Source organism: Colletotrichum fructicola (genome assembly GCF_000319635.2).
Source record: "Colletotrichum fructicola Nara gc5 chromosome Unknown KSG_Nara_v1_contig05, whole genome shotgun sequence".
NCBI lineage: Eukaryota > Fungi > Ascomycota > Sordariomycetes > Glomerellales > Glomerellaceae > Colletotrichum > Colletotrichum fructicola.
In genome coordinates, this window is record NW_027094055.1 from 2,665,166 (window position 1) to 2,682,988 (window position 17,823).

General features: G+C 52.5%; 5 protein-coding genes across 5 annotated transcripts; 1 reads left to right on the forward strand and 4 right to left on the reverse strand.

Moving 5' to 3' along the window:
• Positions 1–606: 606 nt before the first annotated feature.
• CGGC5_v009423 (mitochondrial 54S ribosomal protein mL61) lies at positions 607–1,175 on the forward strand (the record flags this gene model as incomplete). The annotated part of the gene is made up of 2 exons (XM_032035466.1): positions 607–650; positions 734–1,175. 2 exons carry the CDS (start codon positions 607–609, stop codon positions 1,173–1,175), a joined length of 486 nt encoding a protein of 161 aa, XP_031885432.1.
• A 401-nt stretch (positions 1,176–1,576) lies between these two features.
• mug30 (putative E3 ubiquitin-protein ligase mug30) lies at positions 1,577–5,230 on the reverse strand (the record flags this gene model as incomplete). The annotated part of the gene is made up of 2 exons (XM_066152169.1): positions 1,577–2,499; positions 2,548–5,230. 2 exons carry the CDS (start codon positions 5,228–5,230, stop codon positions 1,577–1,579), a joined length of 3,606 nt encoding a protein of 1,201 aa, XP_066008354.1.
• Positions 5,231–9,166: 3,936 nt separating this feature from the next.
• Positions 9,167–10,006, reverse strand: CGGC5_v009425 (uncharacterized protein; the record flags this gene model as incomplete). Its single annotated transcript, XM_032035464.1, has 2 exons — positions 9,167–9,848; positions 9,927–10,006. The coding sequence occupies 2 exons, from the start codon at positions 10,004–10,006 to the stop codon at positions 9,167–9,169; spliced, it is 762 nt and encodes a 253-aa protein (XP_031885535.1).
• Positions 10,007–12,016: 2,010 nt separating this feature from the next.
• On the reverse strand, positions 12,017–13,874 carry ARD1 (D-arabinitol dehydrogenase 1; the record flags this gene model as incomplete). The annotated part of the gene is made up of 10 exons (XM_066152170.1): positions 12,017–12,065; positions 12,258–12,411; positions 12,461–12,558; positions 12,611–12,876; positions 12,952–13,155; positions 13,216–13,320; positions 13,385–13,477; positions 13,519–13,523; positions 13,610–13,713; positions 13,840–13,874. The coding sequence occupies 10 exons, from the start codon at positions 13,872–13,874 to the stop codon at positions 12,017–12,019; spliced, it is 1,113 nt and encodes a 370-aa protein (XP_066008353.1).
• A 3,112-nt stretch (positions 13,875–16,986) lies between these two features.
• On the reverse strand, positions 16,987–17,670 carry CGGC5_v009427 (40S ribosomal protein eS10; the record flags this gene model as incomplete). Its single annotated transcript, XM_032035462.1, has 3 exons — positions 16,987–17,029; positions 17,130–17,545; positions 17,632–17,670. 3 exons carry the CDS (start codon positions 17,668–17,670, stop codon positions 16,987–16,989), a joined length of 498 nt encoding a protein of 165 aa, XP_031885533.1.
• Positions 17,671–17,823: the final 153 nt, after the last annotated feature.

The following is a 17,823-nucleotide window of genomic DNA, read 5'->3' on the forward strand; positions in this document are numbered from 1 at the left end:
CCAATGCTCAGCGCGCTACGAAGCCACCTTGACGACAGCGCGCGATGCATACTCGTCCAGGAAAGCAATCACCCAGAAAAAGTTGCATGTATTAACGAATTTGGAGTGTTTTTCGCTAAGATTCTCGCATTCGACCCCCCAGCTCAAAAATTCCTGTAGATCCCGGTCCAAGCTTGCGCGATAAGCACCCCAACTTTTTTTCTTATCCGGATAATCCCGGCCCGTTTCAACGCAAGGGTCGCAGCAATTTTCCAGCATCTCGACCACGCGACTAAGAGATCGAGGTCCTGAAGTGGGTGAAGCAGTAGTTCCTCTGGGTAGTCAGATATCTGGAGACTTCTCAGACAGCCGCCAAGATGGTCAACGTAGGAAAGAGATGGCATGCTCTCAGAGCTGTAAGTGCTGAAATTTTGAGGATTTTTACTCCTGCGCAAAACGACTTCAACATGAAGCTAACAGTCTGAATAGAAGGTACATATGATCGCTCGAGAACCCGATTCACGATTCCCGGATGGCTCCAATTGACACGAAAACCTCTTGCAGATCCTTTCGGTACGCCACGGCCCCGGCGCCGCCATCCTCCCTCCCAATGTCACAAGGATACACATGGAGTTCGCCAAGACCATGGAAGGCGGCCACATGGGGCCCAGGTCCGTCAACCCTCACTGCACCCCTCCATGCTCACCGGCGCATGGGACGGCTGCTACGAACAGATGCTGATACCGCAGTACAGAAAGTTCTGGCAGAACATGCTCCGTCGCTTAAAGTACCACAACCCCGCCGTCCCCATGATCGTGAACCGCAAAGCCACAAACGAGGGCGCCGCCATGATGCACATCTACTTCAGCAAGGGCGCACCCATCGACCCCGCAACGCTACCCCAGAACCCCTCTTCCGCCATGGACGGAAGCAAAGCCCCAGAACCCACAGAGAACGAGCGTGTCGTCAAGCTCGACATCAAGGACAAGCGCTCCGAAGAGATTCTGGAGCGCTTCATCGCCGAGGCTGAGGCCACTCCCGTAACCCCTACCGAAGAGGAGCTTCGGGAGATGGAAGAGGTGGAGAAGTTGCGCGTGAAGGGAGAGAAGGATCGGGTCGCCAATGCAAAGATCCGCGAGGAGGCGAAGAAGCAGAAGGCGATGTTGGACAAGGCGCGTGCCGAGGTTGCCGTATAAGCCTACGAACGACGGTGCGAGGAGGAAAATGTATGAATACCATGTACAAAATGTACCAAAAAGAATCTCTACATGGACCGGGGGCTCCATGGACAGCTTCATGATTGACATACACCTGCCATTAGGGCCGACTCTGGTCACTGTGCTATGGACGCATGGAGATCGGGAGTGACGACAAAGAAAAGTCTTGTTTTGTTCATTATAAGGTAATGAGGGCTTACACCCATGTACATCCAAGAAAAGGCCAAAGCCAAACCAAAAAGAAACCCGACAGGCTGCGAGCCGGTGCGAATCTTGCTGCCACCCTATCTAGATGCATTTCAATACCCTCAGACGGCTTCAGAGCCGTTGTCTGTAACTCCGGATGCTAATGATTTCTGTGTCGTTGACGCGTGATACAATTATTTCAGTCCAAAGCCCTCGCTCTCGTGGACAGCAGTCCATAACATTTGTTCCAATCTTTCCCTAGACCCGTAGCGCCGCAAGGACAACATGTTAAAGCATGTTCGAGCAATGGGATACCTGTTCTCATCTTCGCCCAAACACGTTATCTTGATGGGAAGCAGAGCAGCTCCCATTGCCGGCACTCGATCAGTGCCCGTAATAAAGGACAGCAGCTTCCTCTGCTCGTCTGGTGTCGCCTCCTTGAAGGTTTCCCAAAACCAGCCAATGACCGGTTCGACACCGTCAGGAGTCTTGGTCCCCCAATTGTCGTATTCGGCCACACCTCTGAGAGCATCCACGTCGAGTGCTGTGTCTGAACCTCTCACCAGCAATTCAATTTCTTCCGGCCTGAACAGTGACAAGGCGTTGCCTCCACAGACAGTGTAGAAACCACGTTTGAAAGGCTCGAATTGGCGCGTGACTGCTGTCTCAAGCAGGTACCGAACATAGAGATTCACGTACTCCCACTTGTTGGCGTTGGTCACTGCCTTTCTCTCTCCGCCTGGGCAGAGAGGTACTTGAGTAATGATCCCGTACTTCTCAACATCGACAACAAAGTCGAGCTGGAAAGTTTCCTCAACATCGCCGTCAAACTCTAGCAATTGCCGTAGTCCCGCCGCTAGTCGTGGACGGTATTCTGCGAGATCCTCCAGGGTGTAATTCATACTTGGTCGCGGATGGGCGGAAGGCCCGGTTGAAGAGCTAGGCGCAGACGCAAGAAGCTTGCGGAAAGCGAAAGGTGGCAATGCCACGTCCAGGATGGTCGAGTTGTAGATGGCCAGACCCATCACGACGCCAACCAGGAAGTACTGGTCAGAGGTCTCGAAGGAGTTGGGGTTGAAATAGCAGAACTGGGAGTCCTCGTCGTAGATGAACATGCCTACGCACATGTCAGACAAGTGCTGAAAAGATACAGGGCAGAACTTACCATGGTCAGGGTTAAAAACCTCCCGGACGAGGAGTAGAAACCATTCTTTCTTTAGACCGCCGGCATCGAGGCCCTCCTCGCCCTTGAAAACGATGCGCAACCCCTTCTTGATGTCTTCGCTACCGCTTCCAATGACTTCGCTCACCGCCTTCAGGCTGTCATCCACAAGGCACTCTCTTCGAACATCGAGCACTAGAAACTGAGTGACAGCCCGCCGCGTCATTATGCTATCAAAGAAGGCATCCCGAGCTTTGGTCATTTGCTGTCTGCGGGCATCATGCTCTAGAATCTGAGACTTCGCCCACATACTCAACAGGAACGGGTACTGGCAGAAAGAAAACCGGCCCCGTTTCGATTCCCAGGCCTCGAATTCGGCCACTAGGTCGGTGTAGTCAATCATGGTGTTGTAAAAGTCGCTCGTCGGAATGATTTGCCCGTGCGCCTGAATACCGCCTCGGTGGGTGGTGCTACTGGAAGTGCTTGCCGTCTGATCTGGCCGTCGAATGTGCGTCATGTTATTGGCCGCAAATATGAGAGCCAAGACCCGCGCGGCAGCTTTGATCTGCCAGTCTTCGTTGTAAACCATCTTCTTCGGTTGCTCCTTTTGCTTTTTCGATGGAGCATTTTGACTTCCAAGCGCCGCGTGAAGCGAGGCGGCTGAGTGGTGACCTGCACTCATGTTCGGAATCAACCCAGCGGTGATGTCCACCCTGACTTCCTGTTTCTTCTCATTCTGTCGGATGAGCCTGTATGTCAAAAAGCCAGCGGCCAAATCTTTGGCTTTGATAAATCTGGACTCTGTATACCGTGCGAACCAAGTAATAAGATGGTTTTGACAGGTATTTGACGAATTCGATATCAAGCCTAAAATTCGTTTGATGATGACGGAATGTTGTCCCGAAACAGGTCCAGTCTTCACAGCCGAACCTTCTTGCTTGGGCACCTCAGGTCTTCTCGTCTCCTTCCGACGCCCTTGTCCCTGGAAAGTGTTTGGCTCGCCGTGAAGGAGCGGGTTTTCCAAGACAATGAGGAGGAATCGCAGGTCCTCGGGGTCTGTCATAGGGCGACCAGGTCGTTTCAACAGATTCTCCGTGGCTTTCAGGAGTGCTCTATGAGTATGCTCCTGTCCGTGAAGTAGCTGAGACTCCAAAGCTCGTAGCTCCGTGGCCGACAAAGGGTCTGGTACTGGCGTCCCCGGCTCAGCACCGGCCCCTGCCTCTCGGTTCATCTCTTCATAGACGGCCATCCAAGACTCAGCTGCGTTGAGTATCGTTCGATACCATTCAGCGACTTCGTTCCACTCGACCTGCGCAGAGCGAGGCGTGACGAAAGACGGCGTCTCATCAATTCGATGTGAAGCCGACCTCTTATGCCGTGCCCCACTTTGACTCTGACTCTGACTGCCTGTCCACCATGTCCCGTTCTCGGCAAAGTCTCCCAGCAGAAGCAGTTTAGGATCGAGGTCAATGATGGGGGTCTCGCTGTACTGTTCCGGATGCCTCGGCTCGGGTCGTGGAAGGGAGGGTCGTCTTTGAGCAGACTCACTCCCTGACCGAACTGCCGGGGCTGGGCGACGAGACAAGAAGGACGAATTCACACAATGGAATGAGTTGAAGCAGGTCATGATGTAGTCCTCGAGAGGCTTGAAGATTCTCTTCGGATCATCAGCTTGCCAACATCTCGGGTCCGCGGGCCGGGGTCCACTAGCCTCGGCCGCGAGTTGCCGCATGGAGGGGGGCCGTTCCGGATATGAAGAGGAGAAGGATCTGGACGGTGGGGGCACTCGTTGTGGGTTTGGGTGCAGCGTGGGCTGTTCTGGGAAAAGGTAGGCCGGTCTGTTGTCGTGACTGTTCTGCCGCCTGTGAAGTCCGGGGCCCATTTGTCGCGAGGTGCATGGGCGGTCGCCATTGTCCGCGTGGCTAGGGGCCAGGTGCTTCTCGAGAACTTCGCGGCGCTCATCTTCAAAGCTCGAGGTCCTCCTAATGGCTCTCGTCAAGTGGTTGCGAATGCATTGCCGGATCAGTCTCTTAGTCTGGTCGAGGGAAATGGGCCTGGCCTCGTATCGGTCGACAGGGCGGGGAGGTTGCTTCTGGGGCGAGGTTGAATCCTGGGACGGGCGCTGAAGCCATTTGGGACCAGCGTTGGCCCTCGCTTGCTGATCGGGAGGGAGGTCATTAATGGTGAGGCACACGGTGCATTTGAAGACCCTCAGGTCACGCGGCCAGCGCACGAGGGAACCGCAAGTCATGCAGTTGCCTGTAGCAAAGTCTCTGCTGCCGCCATCTCTGCTGCTGTTGGCACCACCGCGCTTGTGTGTGTTTTTCTGCGTGTTCCCCAATGGCTTGGTCATGACGGGCGCATCATCGGAGTCGGAGTCGGTCTCGTAGGTCGTGGGTTCAGGGCGCTTCTTTTTGGAGAACAGCGCTGGAAAGGGGTGGCTCATGGATCGGGAATGGGTCGGTCGCCGCGGACGTCTGGGGTGGAAGTCGGATTCGGAAGAGCTCTCGTCGGCGGCATGCAGTTGGGAATTATCCAAAAGCACATAGTCTGGCAGTCGTCCCAGCTGGCCAGGCGGTGCAGTTAAAGAGGAGTGGCTGTGTATCCGAGAGATAACATCGGCGGAAGGTCGACGGAGAGGAGGAGGACGAAGAGGTGGAGCATGACGTTGCGACCAAGGAGCCATATTTGCGGGCTAGGTCCAGATCGTCGTCTAATGTCTGCGACGGCAGGAGCATTGGGGCCTCTGCAAGCAGCAAATCGGCATGCGCGCAGCGGGCTGGGTGTATAAACGAAGGGACGAATAAACGAAACAGGACAAGGAAGGCAAGGTTTTCATTAAATTGTTAAAACCAACCAAGCACTCAAGCCAGGTAGGCAGGAACTTGGGAAGGACACTGCAAACTGACTGGGACCTGACCTGCGGCACACGCGCACACAGGCAAGACGGGGAACGGCAACAGGCAGATGACCTGGACGTAAAAGTGGGATGGGATGTTCGGAACGGGGGAGAAGGAGGAGCAGCTGAAGAGCTGGAGCTGGAGCTGGAGCTGCCGAGTGTGCGCCTTCAGTCGATAGACATTCCTAAATGGCTGGCGGAGTAGGGATGTAATACGTAGTAATAGCCAGGCAAAGGTCGCAACAGGGAGGCTCTGCACCTGCTTCTTGTCTCGTCTAATGTTGTTGTGTGTGTAAGTCAACGTCGGATCGTCAGGTCGGCTGAGACAGGCCGCTCTGCAGGAGGAAGATGGTTTGCGATACAAGTAGGGATCTTTGCTGCAGGCGCAAAGGCAAGGAGGAATTTCCCGATGCGCCAGCTACAGGATTACTGCAACGGGCTGGAATTAGCTTGAAGGCCATAACATGATTAGAAGCGCCATCGCGGACGGCCAAGTGACCTTATTCTGCAGAGAGTGCTTAAACACATCGTTGGAGTCGTTTGTTTGTTGTTGGCTACTGCAGGACCAGAGCACTTAGGCAGGGCAGCTGATGGAACTGACCCCTTTAGTGTCCCAGCCAACAATTTGCGCGGCGCACGCAGGCATCAGGCCAGACGGTGACAGTGACAGTGCAGTCAGTGTGTTGCATCTAAGTGCATGCATCCATTCGGATGTAGTGTTGTTGTTGCTCCTCCTTCTTCTACCTGACGATGCTCACAGAGTCCTTCCATCGAGCTTCCCGTCCCCTTCCATGCCCGTCCGTCGCCGTCCCTCGTCCGAGTCCCCTTCTCCATATTACGTCTCGAATAATCCGTAACCCCGTGAGATGACGGCTTTATGCAGTGTGCAGGGCATCAGACACAGAGCAGCCCGGGTCCTGAGCTGGACAATGGACATCCGTACACGCGGCAGTCTCCCGATACAAGACACAGTTGGCCGTGGATTGCCTACTCCCTGCTGGCTGCTAACTGCTGCTGGGCGAAAAAGGTGAAATGTTCTGGTAAGGTGCCCCAGCCAGGCGCATCATCTCGTATTCAGATGCTGGGCGCGAGGTCCCTAGGGCGAGCGAATCATCGCAACACCTGGGCCGAGATATTACCTAACCGGCCCCCCCGCGACTCAGCGTGGCTGGCTGGCTGTGCGCAGCTCCCAATGAACCTCCCTGTCACATCCCTAGCACCACAACAACATCACACACAATGGGGCCCTGATGCCTCATTAACGAGGTGCCTGGGCAGGCCTGTCCCTTTCTTGGAGCGCCTTGCATACATTGCATGAACTGCTAAACACCCTCGTGTAATTAGAGTATCCAGAAACACCAAACACCACGCGAACCGCGTCTCTCAACGTCGACAGGAAGAAAAAAAAAGTCTGGACCCTGTGGAGCGATAAGAAATGCTGCAATTTCCATATCGTGCCCCCTGGGCCCCTTGTCACCCTCAAATGTTTTTTTCTGTTAATCAGGGTCCTGGCCTACCACCTTAGCAGGGATCTTCGGGACTCAAGGCGACCTGACCTGCGGAAGGTTGCCTCGCCTCATCCTCTGGGCTCCAAGCATTGGTCCCATTCTCCCAGCAGGTTCTCCCCAACCCGGCGAGGGGCATCGCTCAGTGCAACCCCAACCTAAACCACCGCCGAGACCTGCAATTCCGTCTGCAGGGGGGCCTCTCGCTGCGGCGCGCCTTACCTCCCGCTAGCACTCGGTGCGCTGCACGCTAGTGGCCCAAGGTCGCACTTCCCCGCAAGCTGGAGGACGGCCGGTAGGTTTGTTCCTCTTGCCCCAATTCCTTCCCGACAGCTGCGCCAAGCTCCAGTGTCCTCCTGCCTGTCGTGGGTCCCCGTTTCGTCCTGCCTTGCTCTTACACCTTCAACTTCATCCCCAGCAGCTACCCCTCGACAATAGTGGAGCCCACACTACCTCATTAGTAGCGTTCCTTACTAACTTAGATTTTTTACCTATAACTATGCTTTAACCTATAACTAGTAAATACCTTACTAAAACTATTACTAATTAATAATTCATTAAATATGTTAATAACTAAATATATAATTAATTTAGTTAATACTTTTAGAATTATTAAATAATGCTTATTTTTACTTAGATATAAAGTTTAATAAAGTTTTAGTAAAAATTATAAAAAATACTACTAAATTATATATTTCATTACGTTAAATATATTATACATACTTTATAATTAAAAACTTATTATATAATAAAATATTTTATTAATTTAGGGTTCCTAAGTTTTAAATTAAGAAGTATATAGCTCTACTAAAAGCTAGTAAGTTTTTATTATTACTAAAAAGTATTAAAAAGAAGCTTTTAATATTAACTAATAATAAGAAAAAGGTTTTATTATACAACTATTAACTTTTAGAGAGATTTTTAAGTAAATACTAATTATTAATTCTAACTTAATATATTATACTTACTTCTTATATACTTAGAACCCTTATATATTAAGCTTTCTTTATATTAAATAGCTATTAACCTTTATATAAAAGTATTTAGAGATATAGTTTAATATATCTAAGTTTAAAAAAATAAATAGATTAGTAGTAGAAATAGCTAATTTATATATTAAAGTATGGTTTAAAGAGTATTAAAGTATATTAAATAATTTTAAGATTAAATAAGAGAATATTTAGAACTTTAATAAATTACTAAGTAAATAAAAAAGATATTAATATTAATAATATTATTAGTAACTAGTAATATAAATACTAAGAGATTTAATAGTTTCTATAACTTAAGTTTATTTTACTAAATTATAGAGAGAAACTAAGAATAATTTAATAAATTTAATAAATAAATAAAGTAATTAGGTTAAAAAGAAAGTATTTTAAAGTCTCTAATAACTTTAATAACTTCTATAGAAACTAGAAACTTGAATTTACTTCTATATACTATATTATTACTTACTTTAAAAGTATATAAAGTAAAAATTAAATTCCCTAAATAGAGACGCTATACTTATAAATAATTAGTATCTATATAATACTTATATTTAGAATAAGTAGAATATATATTTTAGTAATAATATAACTTTATTACGTTGAGTTATTCTAGAAAGTTATGATTTATTATAAAAAAAGTAATATTACTAATTATAGGTAAAAGCATAGTTATAGGTTAAAACGCTAAATAAGTAAGGAACGCTACTTTTAAGTGCTGCGTGGCCCACCCTAGCCGAGGAGTATGGACATCTTTTGCGCAACATACTGCCTCGGCCGTTTCAGCAACCTGCCTCACCTGCAAATACGCTTTCCAACATCCCAAGCCCAGAAAATGCCCGTCACCGCTCGTCGACTGGGGTCTTCCACGTCCGTTGGGAAAGCTTCAAAGAGCCCCGGCCATGATTGTTCCCCGCTGACGTCAAGCGTCGTCTGTCAGGTCACTACGCAATGCTCGCCGGCTGCGAATGCTGTTTGCGAACGAGGGCACAAAGACAGAACGCAACGCGACCGATTGTTGCTCGAGACCATGACCACGGCCACGGACTGAGGCCGTTGGCCTGGTTTTAACATTTCGATTTTGGTTGACAGCTTGGCCGAGCGCCAGGCACAGGTATCACGATCGCGGTCACAGCAATAAGTCCACAACGCTGAATCTGAAAATGGTCGTATTCTCATTCGCTCATAAAATCAGCGGTCTCTACTCGACAGCATCTTTCGCCGACTATCTACTGAAGCATCTGAGAGAATTGCGGGGTTATCGAGAACGGGCAGTTGATGTTCTTGATCGTCTCATCGCACCAGTTATTCTCCTGTGTGCCGAGACCAACCATCACCGCCTTGTCGGATGGCTTGGTCCCCTTCCTCAGGGTGCCCTCCATTGTAACTTCGAACTCGCCCCGGACAATTTTCAGGTCTCCCTTCAGCTCTGCCAGAACCTCGCCGCTGCCCTGGTTGCGCAGCTCGAACATGCTAATGCCGTGGTCAATCTCGAGCGGGCTAGGGTTGTAGACCTTCATCGTGTTGGCGAATCCGCTGCCGCGAGGCGATGAGTTGACCTGGGCGATCTTGGGACCCTTCATACCCACGATGTGCACGTCCTTGGCGTACTTGACCTTTGCTGACAGACCAAGCGCCTTGATCGTGCAGTCACCGTTGTCGAGTCTCAGGATCAACTCATCGTCGCACATGATGGCCTTGACGAAGGCCATGAAAGCGTTGCGGTCGATGATCTTGATAGTCTGGTCTGTGACAACAACTAACGTGCCGCTTGACTTGGTCTTGACCTCGGGCAGGTCCAGCTTGCCAAAGACGCCGCCGTTGTACATCATGTCGACGGTCATGGGCTGCATGGTGGCGCCCATCGGTCCAGTACCCGTGACCTTGCTCTCGATGGTCATGACGAAGGAACTGCAGAATTCATAATCAGCACGACCGCGACAAACGAATCTGACGCGAACTTCGCGATTGAAGGAAGATTTGGCTTACTCCTCCGTCGGCTGGGAGATCTTGATCAGCTCCACCTCCAGCTTGGAGCGGTTCAAGATAGCTTGGGTGATGGCATCCATGTTGATTGATTGGTCTGTTTGTTGGTATGTGGGCTCTTGAGAGAGATGACGACGGACTGATGTAATAGAGTATAAGTGCTTGCTGGTTGTTGATTGAGATTGCTGCTAATTGCTTGGTTCCAGAACAAACAGACAGCTAGAGGAACACGAAGCTTATATACTATCATCCCAATTATGTGGCGGTCATTGTTCCAGCGACGCCAGAACACATGCAGCTTCAGCTGCCATGTGCCGGAAGCTGCCACAGCTTGCTTTGTGCCTCGGAACTTGCAGTCTTTCTCCAACAACCCACCTCCACAACGCGCTGGTTCGCATAGCTTTTCGCATAGCTACCCTGCCACCCAAGCAGAGACAGGCAGGGTCCCGGGAAGCAATATTATGGGACGAAGACAATCCAAAAAAATTCAATCCAACAAATATTGATGTGGCGGTAGCAGTAGGTAAACAAACGGGGACCGGTCGCTTATGCGGCGGGCCAGATCGATCGTCGACCGAGCACCTACCAGATCCTCCTCCGCCAAATCCCCAAACGGCAATTCCCTGTGCGTTGAAACACCATTACGGCAGAGAAGACCCGCCAAGCGACCAAGGGCAGGCAGGAGCCAGCTCACGCACCGCACCGCACCCGCAACCGCACCCGCACTCGCACAGCTGACTGTTCACCTACGACTCCATTAAACAAGCAGGCGACGAGCCCAACCTTGCCATGTCTCTGCTACGTTCGCTTGGACGTCCCGTTTCGGGAAGCATTGTCGCTTGTTGTTCACCCGCCCTTTCTTCCTCCTCTACAGCCTCGAACCCCGGACCCGCGCCTCGGCCGGCAGCAGTCTCAGCGGCAGACTTACAGCAGAAGCAGTGTCAGCGGCAGAGCAAAAGAGAGAGCGAAACCTCCTGAGGGGGGAGGCTGTGTACCGATACGATGGATATCTCCGGCCTGCAACTCAGCCGTCGGGGAGAATTGACCTGACTCAAGCAAAAGAATGTGGGTTAATCGGTGAGAGCTAGAAGTGAAGCATAATTTGGCCAACGTATTGGGCTATGCATGGTCCTTCGGTGACGCACCCCGTTGTGCGGGGAAGGCATGTCGAATCTCGGTACGCTTCGTTGGAAGATGTTGTGTGCATGTGCTTTTCTTCGTCGGTTCAAACTCTATGGGTGGATGGCCGTCGCGAGAGGAGGCGCGGGAGGATCATCGATTGGCGATGTCACGCAGTATCAACGCAAGTAAGGCAAGATTTCTGGTAGGGATGGCGGGGTTTCGCTATTCGAGGCGGGGAAAGATTGGGTGGTGGTTAACGGGTGTGTGTTGGCATTCAGCAAGACTGGATGGCTGCCATGCGGAGTAGAGTTGCGTAGATTCTCGTCATCTTTTGCTTTTGTTCCTTGGAAGGTGAACTTGGGGCCAAAAAGTCAATCTGGCTTGGATGGACGGGAAACGGCCGTTGAAAGCCTGCAATGTCTTTTTGCACTACCTTGAGAAGAGATGGAAGATGGGGCCTACGAGTGGAATTCCAGAAGCAGGTCTCGATCGGGAGACGATCGGTACAGTTATTGGATCCAGTGCGGGCAGCTTGGTGCAGACAAAGGTTCATGGCGCCGATACTTCAGATTAAGCCCTGGGCCGTGTGTCGTAATACAGGGCAGTACTCGTAAGAATGTCGGTGACAGTGATTTCAACACAAGGAACGACGAAGACGACGAAGACGACGAAACTACCTACAAATCAAGATTCTAATATCATTCTCATGAAATCAACAAGACAATTGGCCAGGCAGTGTTTCATCGCTCATCAATTCTCTCGAGAGCCATTCGACTATAGAATGAAAGACTAACAACAACCATACTTTTGTCACCGTCGCCAGCCTTCAGAATCCTCTCTCTCAACTCCGCAACCGCCCGTAACCGTGAACCCACCCTGTCATCAACATCATCAATCATTCACAACAAACACCTCACTGCGCCACGACCTCCGGGTCAGCAACAACAACATCAACCGCCCGCCCACCTGCCCTACAACCGTCCCACCAACCTCGGCCCCTGACTCCGATCCGATGCTTGTCTAAGTAAGGTAACGTTATAAGATGAGCCAGATAAAGAGACCTTTTCTTGTTTTTTGAAATGTGTGCGTGAACAACAGCAGGGCAACAACGACACTCCACGAAGGGTAAATGGTATTTGGCGTATGTTTTTTTTCTCTGTGCTTGTGTTTTTTGCATTGGTGCTTAGTGGCATGCGACTCGCACAAGCTTACACTCCGGTGGCATCGTCGAAGACGATAGCAGCCTTGATGGCGCTCTTGTTGCGGATAGACTCGAGAGCCTCGCCGAACTGCTCGAGCTTGAAGGTCTTATTGACGATGCCCTTGGTGCGGACCTTGCCCGAGTCGAGGTAGTCGATGGTGGCGGCTGGGGTTTTGTTAGTAGGACTCTTAGAAAAGAGTGGGAGTACACTTACGGAACATGTAGGTTTCGGAGAAGGATCCGAGAATGGTGATCTCGTCGCCGAAGATCTTGGAAGGGGGCCAAGAGACACGGGCGGAGTCGGAGTAGACACTAAGCGTAAGATCAGTAGTTGTAACGAGGGAACACAACCCAAGACACTCACCCGTAGACGACGAGCTTGCCGCCGCGACGGACGTAGTTAATAGCGTCCTCGAGAATCTTGACGGAACCAGTGGCCTCAACGACGACGTCGAAGCCGTACGGGTGGTCCTTCTTGAGCTGTGCGAACTGTGCCTCAGGCTCCTTGCGGGAGAGCTCAATGTAGTGGTCGGCGGCGTCGAGGCTCTTGGCGAGGTCCATCTTGAGACCCTGGGGAGCGGCGATGGTGACGTTGCAGCCACCGTTGTGGCGCATGAGCTGGGCAAGCATCTATCACGCACACACAAAATGTCAGGAACAAAAGCTCGGCCGGGTTGTCACGGAGCTCCGTCCGAGCGGACTTACAAGACCGGTGGGGCCGGCGCCGAACATCAGAACGCTGGATCCCAGGCGGGGGCGGATCTTGTCCAGGCCATGGCAGGCGCAGGAAGCGGGCTCGAGGAGGGTGGCATCGACATCGTTGAGGTTGTGAATCTTGAAGACCTTGCCGGCGGGGTATGCGCAGTATTCGGCGAAGCCACCGTTCATGGTGACACCGTGGGCCTCGAACTGGAGGGGTGGGAAGAGTGTCAGTGTGCGGGCCGTGTAAGTGGGAAAGTGGGGCCGTACCTTTTCGCAGAGCAGCAGCTCTCCGCGGCGGCAGTAGAAGCATTCATTGCAGAGCTCGGAATTGTCGGCAGCGACGCGGTCGCCAACCTTGAAGTCCTTGACTTTCTGTTTGTGGCGTCTTAGTGTGAGTCTTTGAGGAATTATTCAATGATTTTGGCGAGGTACGTACCGGTCCAACAGCGGCGACAACACCGACGGTCTCGTGGCCAGGGATCAAGGGGAACTTGGCGATGAACTCGCCCTCATGGATGTGCTGCGACGCCTGTAAATATCGAGTCCTGAGGTTCGGCGAGAAAATCTTACCAAGTCTGTGGCCGACTGTTAGCTTCGCGGGTCCTCAATGGCGTCTGAAGATCATGCATTGGGGGTGAGGGACATGCGCAAGACCACTTACCAGTGCCACAAACACCGCAAGCCCGAACCTTGACCAGAACGTCATTCTCGCGGAGCTCTGGGAGAGGAACCTGGACAATTGACCAATCCTCAGGCTTCTCGTATCTGGGTGAGGGGTCAGCCGATCGCCGATGGAGGGGTAAAATGATGCTCAGTGAGCCAAGCTGCAAGGGACGCGAGGGGTCGTCGAGAGCTCGAGAAACTGTTCATCGATCTGGGGAAGAAGCATACCGGAGAGCCTTCATCTGCTTGGGGAGGTTCGACATTGTGAAGGTTGTGTTGGGTTGTGATTGGGTTTCTGGAGAGATTAGCTGCTCGAAGTTGGATCAGTAGCCCATCGACGTGTAAGTACGAAGGGCTAGGGCTAGCTAGGGGGAGGAGAGCACCAACGTACAGAAAAAGCTCACGACAGAAGAGGAGGGGACCAGTGAATCGGAGCTTGAAAGTGAATTCTAAGTAATTGAGGAGGTGGCAGCAGCAGCTTATATAGCAGCGTCATCAACAAGCCCGCGTTCTGGGCAGCGCGGGAAATGGGCGCATCTTGGGATGGAGAGGGGGCAGGCAAGCCAGGGTCCATGGTCTGCGTGTCTGAGTTCAGGGTTCCGACATCTCGACGCTCCCTGGGATCGAGCCGGCGAGGCTCGCCAGTCTACACCGAGTGTACTTTTTGGAGTAAAAGGGCCAATATGCTGTGGTACCTACGCTTTGCGCCATGAGGTAGAAGTAGTGGGATGCCTTCTAGCTGCATCCCGCATCCACAATCCACATATCCACCTCCGCGTCTGCGCATGCATCGCCTTCGGCCCCTCGTCCAGCTCCACGTACCACCCGGCCACCTTATGATCATAGTACATACACGAAGCGGCATGCCATGCCCGTGGCGAGACCCGGTATGCTCTGGCCAATTCATTGAATCGGTGAGAGAAGAATTGCATGGGCGTCAGTGAATGAAGGAAGGTCACGGCAGAGTCCCATTGTAATGCCCGTCACCGTGCTATTCACCCCTGTTGCCCCGCCTTGGGAGCTCCCCGCCAGCACTAGCTGCGCACTCGGCGTCATCAAGCAGGGCTGCCACTGGCAACCAGAACTTGCTGGCCTTGAAAAATTGGGGAGGGGCAGGTTGCTTGACTGCGGAGGGCAGCTCAGTTGTAACGCCGCAGCGAGCGCAGGGAGAAGTGAACAGAAGTTTGGAACACATTGAGCTATGAAGTGAGGGGCAGAACGAGAATGGCTGGCGACGCGCCCAAACCCCACTCGACAGATGCCAGGCAGTCCGATGTCTGGCAGCAGCTCATCCCACCTCGATGGGGTCGACAATGTGCTCTCCAGCCAGTCAGACGATCGCAAGACGGACAAGATGCATCGGAAAGGGAAAGAGGGGGTGAACGGGGCCCTGGTCCTCTGGACTCAACTTTCAACTCCGAGAGAGTGAGCGAGAAAAACTGACACCACCATCAGCGAAAAAAAGACCACCTCCAAAGCTTCTTCTTTGGTATTCCATTGCGTTGCGACTGGCAAGCTCCACTTGGCCACCGCCCGCGGGGTGCTTATCTCGCACATCCGCCATCCTCCCCGAGAGACTGACCAGCAGAGGAGTGGCAGGCAGCTCGCCTCAACAAAACCACCCTCCCGTAAGCTTCAGGGAGTGTGAGAACGTGGTGACACTTCACGGCACATGACATTGAACTTACACACTAGCCCCCAGGCCTCGACCGCGTTGCCGCTTCCATGCCCGCGCCCGCGACAATCCCTCAGGCTGGCTCTGTCCACGCGCTACCCTGGTGTGGTGGCCCTCTTCCGGCCGTTCCCCGGTTTGCTGGCTCTCTCCGTGTCCGGCCCTTGGCGTGGAGACGCTCCCTCCACCTGGAGCTGGCTTACGTACCGGGTTGGCGTGAGCGGGTGGGATGGCACGGATACGGATGGCTTCTCGAGGCTCTGATATGATTTTCCATCGTTTTGTGCGACGCGGAATTTTGCCTTCGGTGGTTCAGTGGTTCATGAGCTTAAATCGGGCCATGGCAGTCATGCTGTGCCACAAAGTTCTATGGCCTGCAAATGATGTTGAATATTCATCTGATCGACTTGTCAATGAGTTCTAAAAAGATTTGTCGCTTACGGAGTATTCGGAGGGTGGTCAATTGTGTATTTGGAAGGTGGTGTGGGATTGGAGATGGCCGTGGAAAGGACTCTGAGGTGACTTGCACGCAAAGTAAGGCGATATTTCCTGGATCAGCCAAAGCCACCCCCATCTTCATCCCTCCTTCTCATCCCGCGGCTCGGGGATATCGAGGCAACAGTGTCCGGAAACTGGTTAACATGCACGAAAGTCAAACAGCAGGAGGCAGGGGAGGTCAGGAAGGCGAGACAGACATGCTGCAACCCGACGTGAGGTTAGCAGTTGGCAGTTGGTAAACCAGCCAGTGCGTTGAGGAAGGCGCCCCCTCGTCCCTTCCAAGCCAATCTTTCGCATCTCACTCGCTGAGACAAGACAGCAAAATAAAGGTGTGCAGATGGTAATCGCTTCCCGAACTTACGCGGGGCACGAATGAGACTCTTGCAAGAGCATCGGAAGACCTGGCAGTCATGAGATTCGCGCAGCAGCAGCCCAGCTTCAGCAGCAGTCACCGCCACTTCGTCGAAGCATGCCCAACACTCCTCGGCATTCCTACTCGAGCACACCTGCTCTACCACACTTGCCGCTTCTGGGCAGGGCTGGCGACAGATTCACGGCGTCAAAGCAGGTTGGCTACCACACGGCTACATCGCGCATTGCTTCTTTACAGGGGCTGTCTCAAAAAGTGCAGTATACGATACGTTCATTCGTGAGGGCAGCTTGCTGAAGCTATTTCCTACGTGCGTCTGCGTCGGCGTCGGCGTTGGCGTCGATGCTTACCGCAGGAGAGCCGCTCTCAACATTCCCAAAGGCCAGACCGATCCCTTTCGTTTCCAGCCCGACTCCGAGAACACCGATAAAAAAAACCAGGAGTCCTCGTTTCTTTTTTCTTTTCCCATTCATTCCCCTTGACATGCATACCAGAGGTTTCAAACGTGACCTCTCGGGATTTCAGCACCACCCCCACGTGCTCGACCGGCAGACACCGCTGGCTCATCACAGCGTTTGCAAAGAAAAGAGACACAAATTGTGGGGTTTCACGGTTTGGAGGAAGCAGCACAAGCCGCAGGCTGCAATTCATGACCTTTTGATGCAAACGATTTCCGAGGATCTAACCTCCAAACTCCCACGATGTTTCCCCCGTAGTCTGTGACGTTGACAGACGCGCGACTGTTCCGGCCATCCACTTTTTAGAGTACATGTCGGTGCCTTTTTTTGTTTTGCCAATGCGTCTCGAGAGTAAAAGCCGATAGGAAAGAGACCTCTTACGAGGGGGGGGCGCCACGGCCACGGCCAAAGCCACCACGGCTACAAGTAGTCAGTTAGCAGACTGTCTTCGAGATTGGTAGGAATGCGCCGACAAAGTCCAGACGAGATCGAATCGCCAGCGCATAGGGGGAATGCTTACAACTGGGGCTCGAATCCACCAGGGGCACCACCCTCCTTGCCGCCCTCGCCAGCATCACGGCGGCGGTAGCCACCCTCACGGTCACCGCGCTCGCCACGGCCACGGCCGCCGAAGGGCCTTCTCTCGCGCTCGCCCTCGCCGAGCATGCCGCGGGGAGGAGCGTGGGAGCGCTGCTGCTTGATGTGGGTGGCAGGAACGATCTCAGCGGGGAGGTGAAGCCACTCGCGGAGGTAGTCGAGACCCTCGGGGGTCAGGGTGTAGTAGTAGTATTGCCAGGAGAACTGGGTCTTGACATAGCCGCGGGAGGTGAGGGACTGGCAAGCCTTGACGACGAAGAGGTTCTTGGTGTCGATATCGGGGTGCTTGGGGAGGTTGTAGTCCTTCTTCGCGACGAGGACACCCTCGCGGAAGAGGTACTGTTAAATTTCCATCGTCAGCATTCTCGTCGACGAGCTTACGGCGTGCAATTCTCCTCGCGCGCCGGCGAAATGGTAATTCTAACCTCGTGGATCTTCTTGCGGTCGGCCTTGGGAATCAACATCGTGGCGGTTGTCGGGTCGCTTGCTGGTCGATGTTGGGGAGGGTGAAGTCGTGGTGGCAGGAATATAGAACGTACAACAGCGACAGTCGCTCTTGAATTTTCGAAATCAAGCCCTCGTTTGTGTGGGCCCCACTTGTCTTTTCGGGCACACTG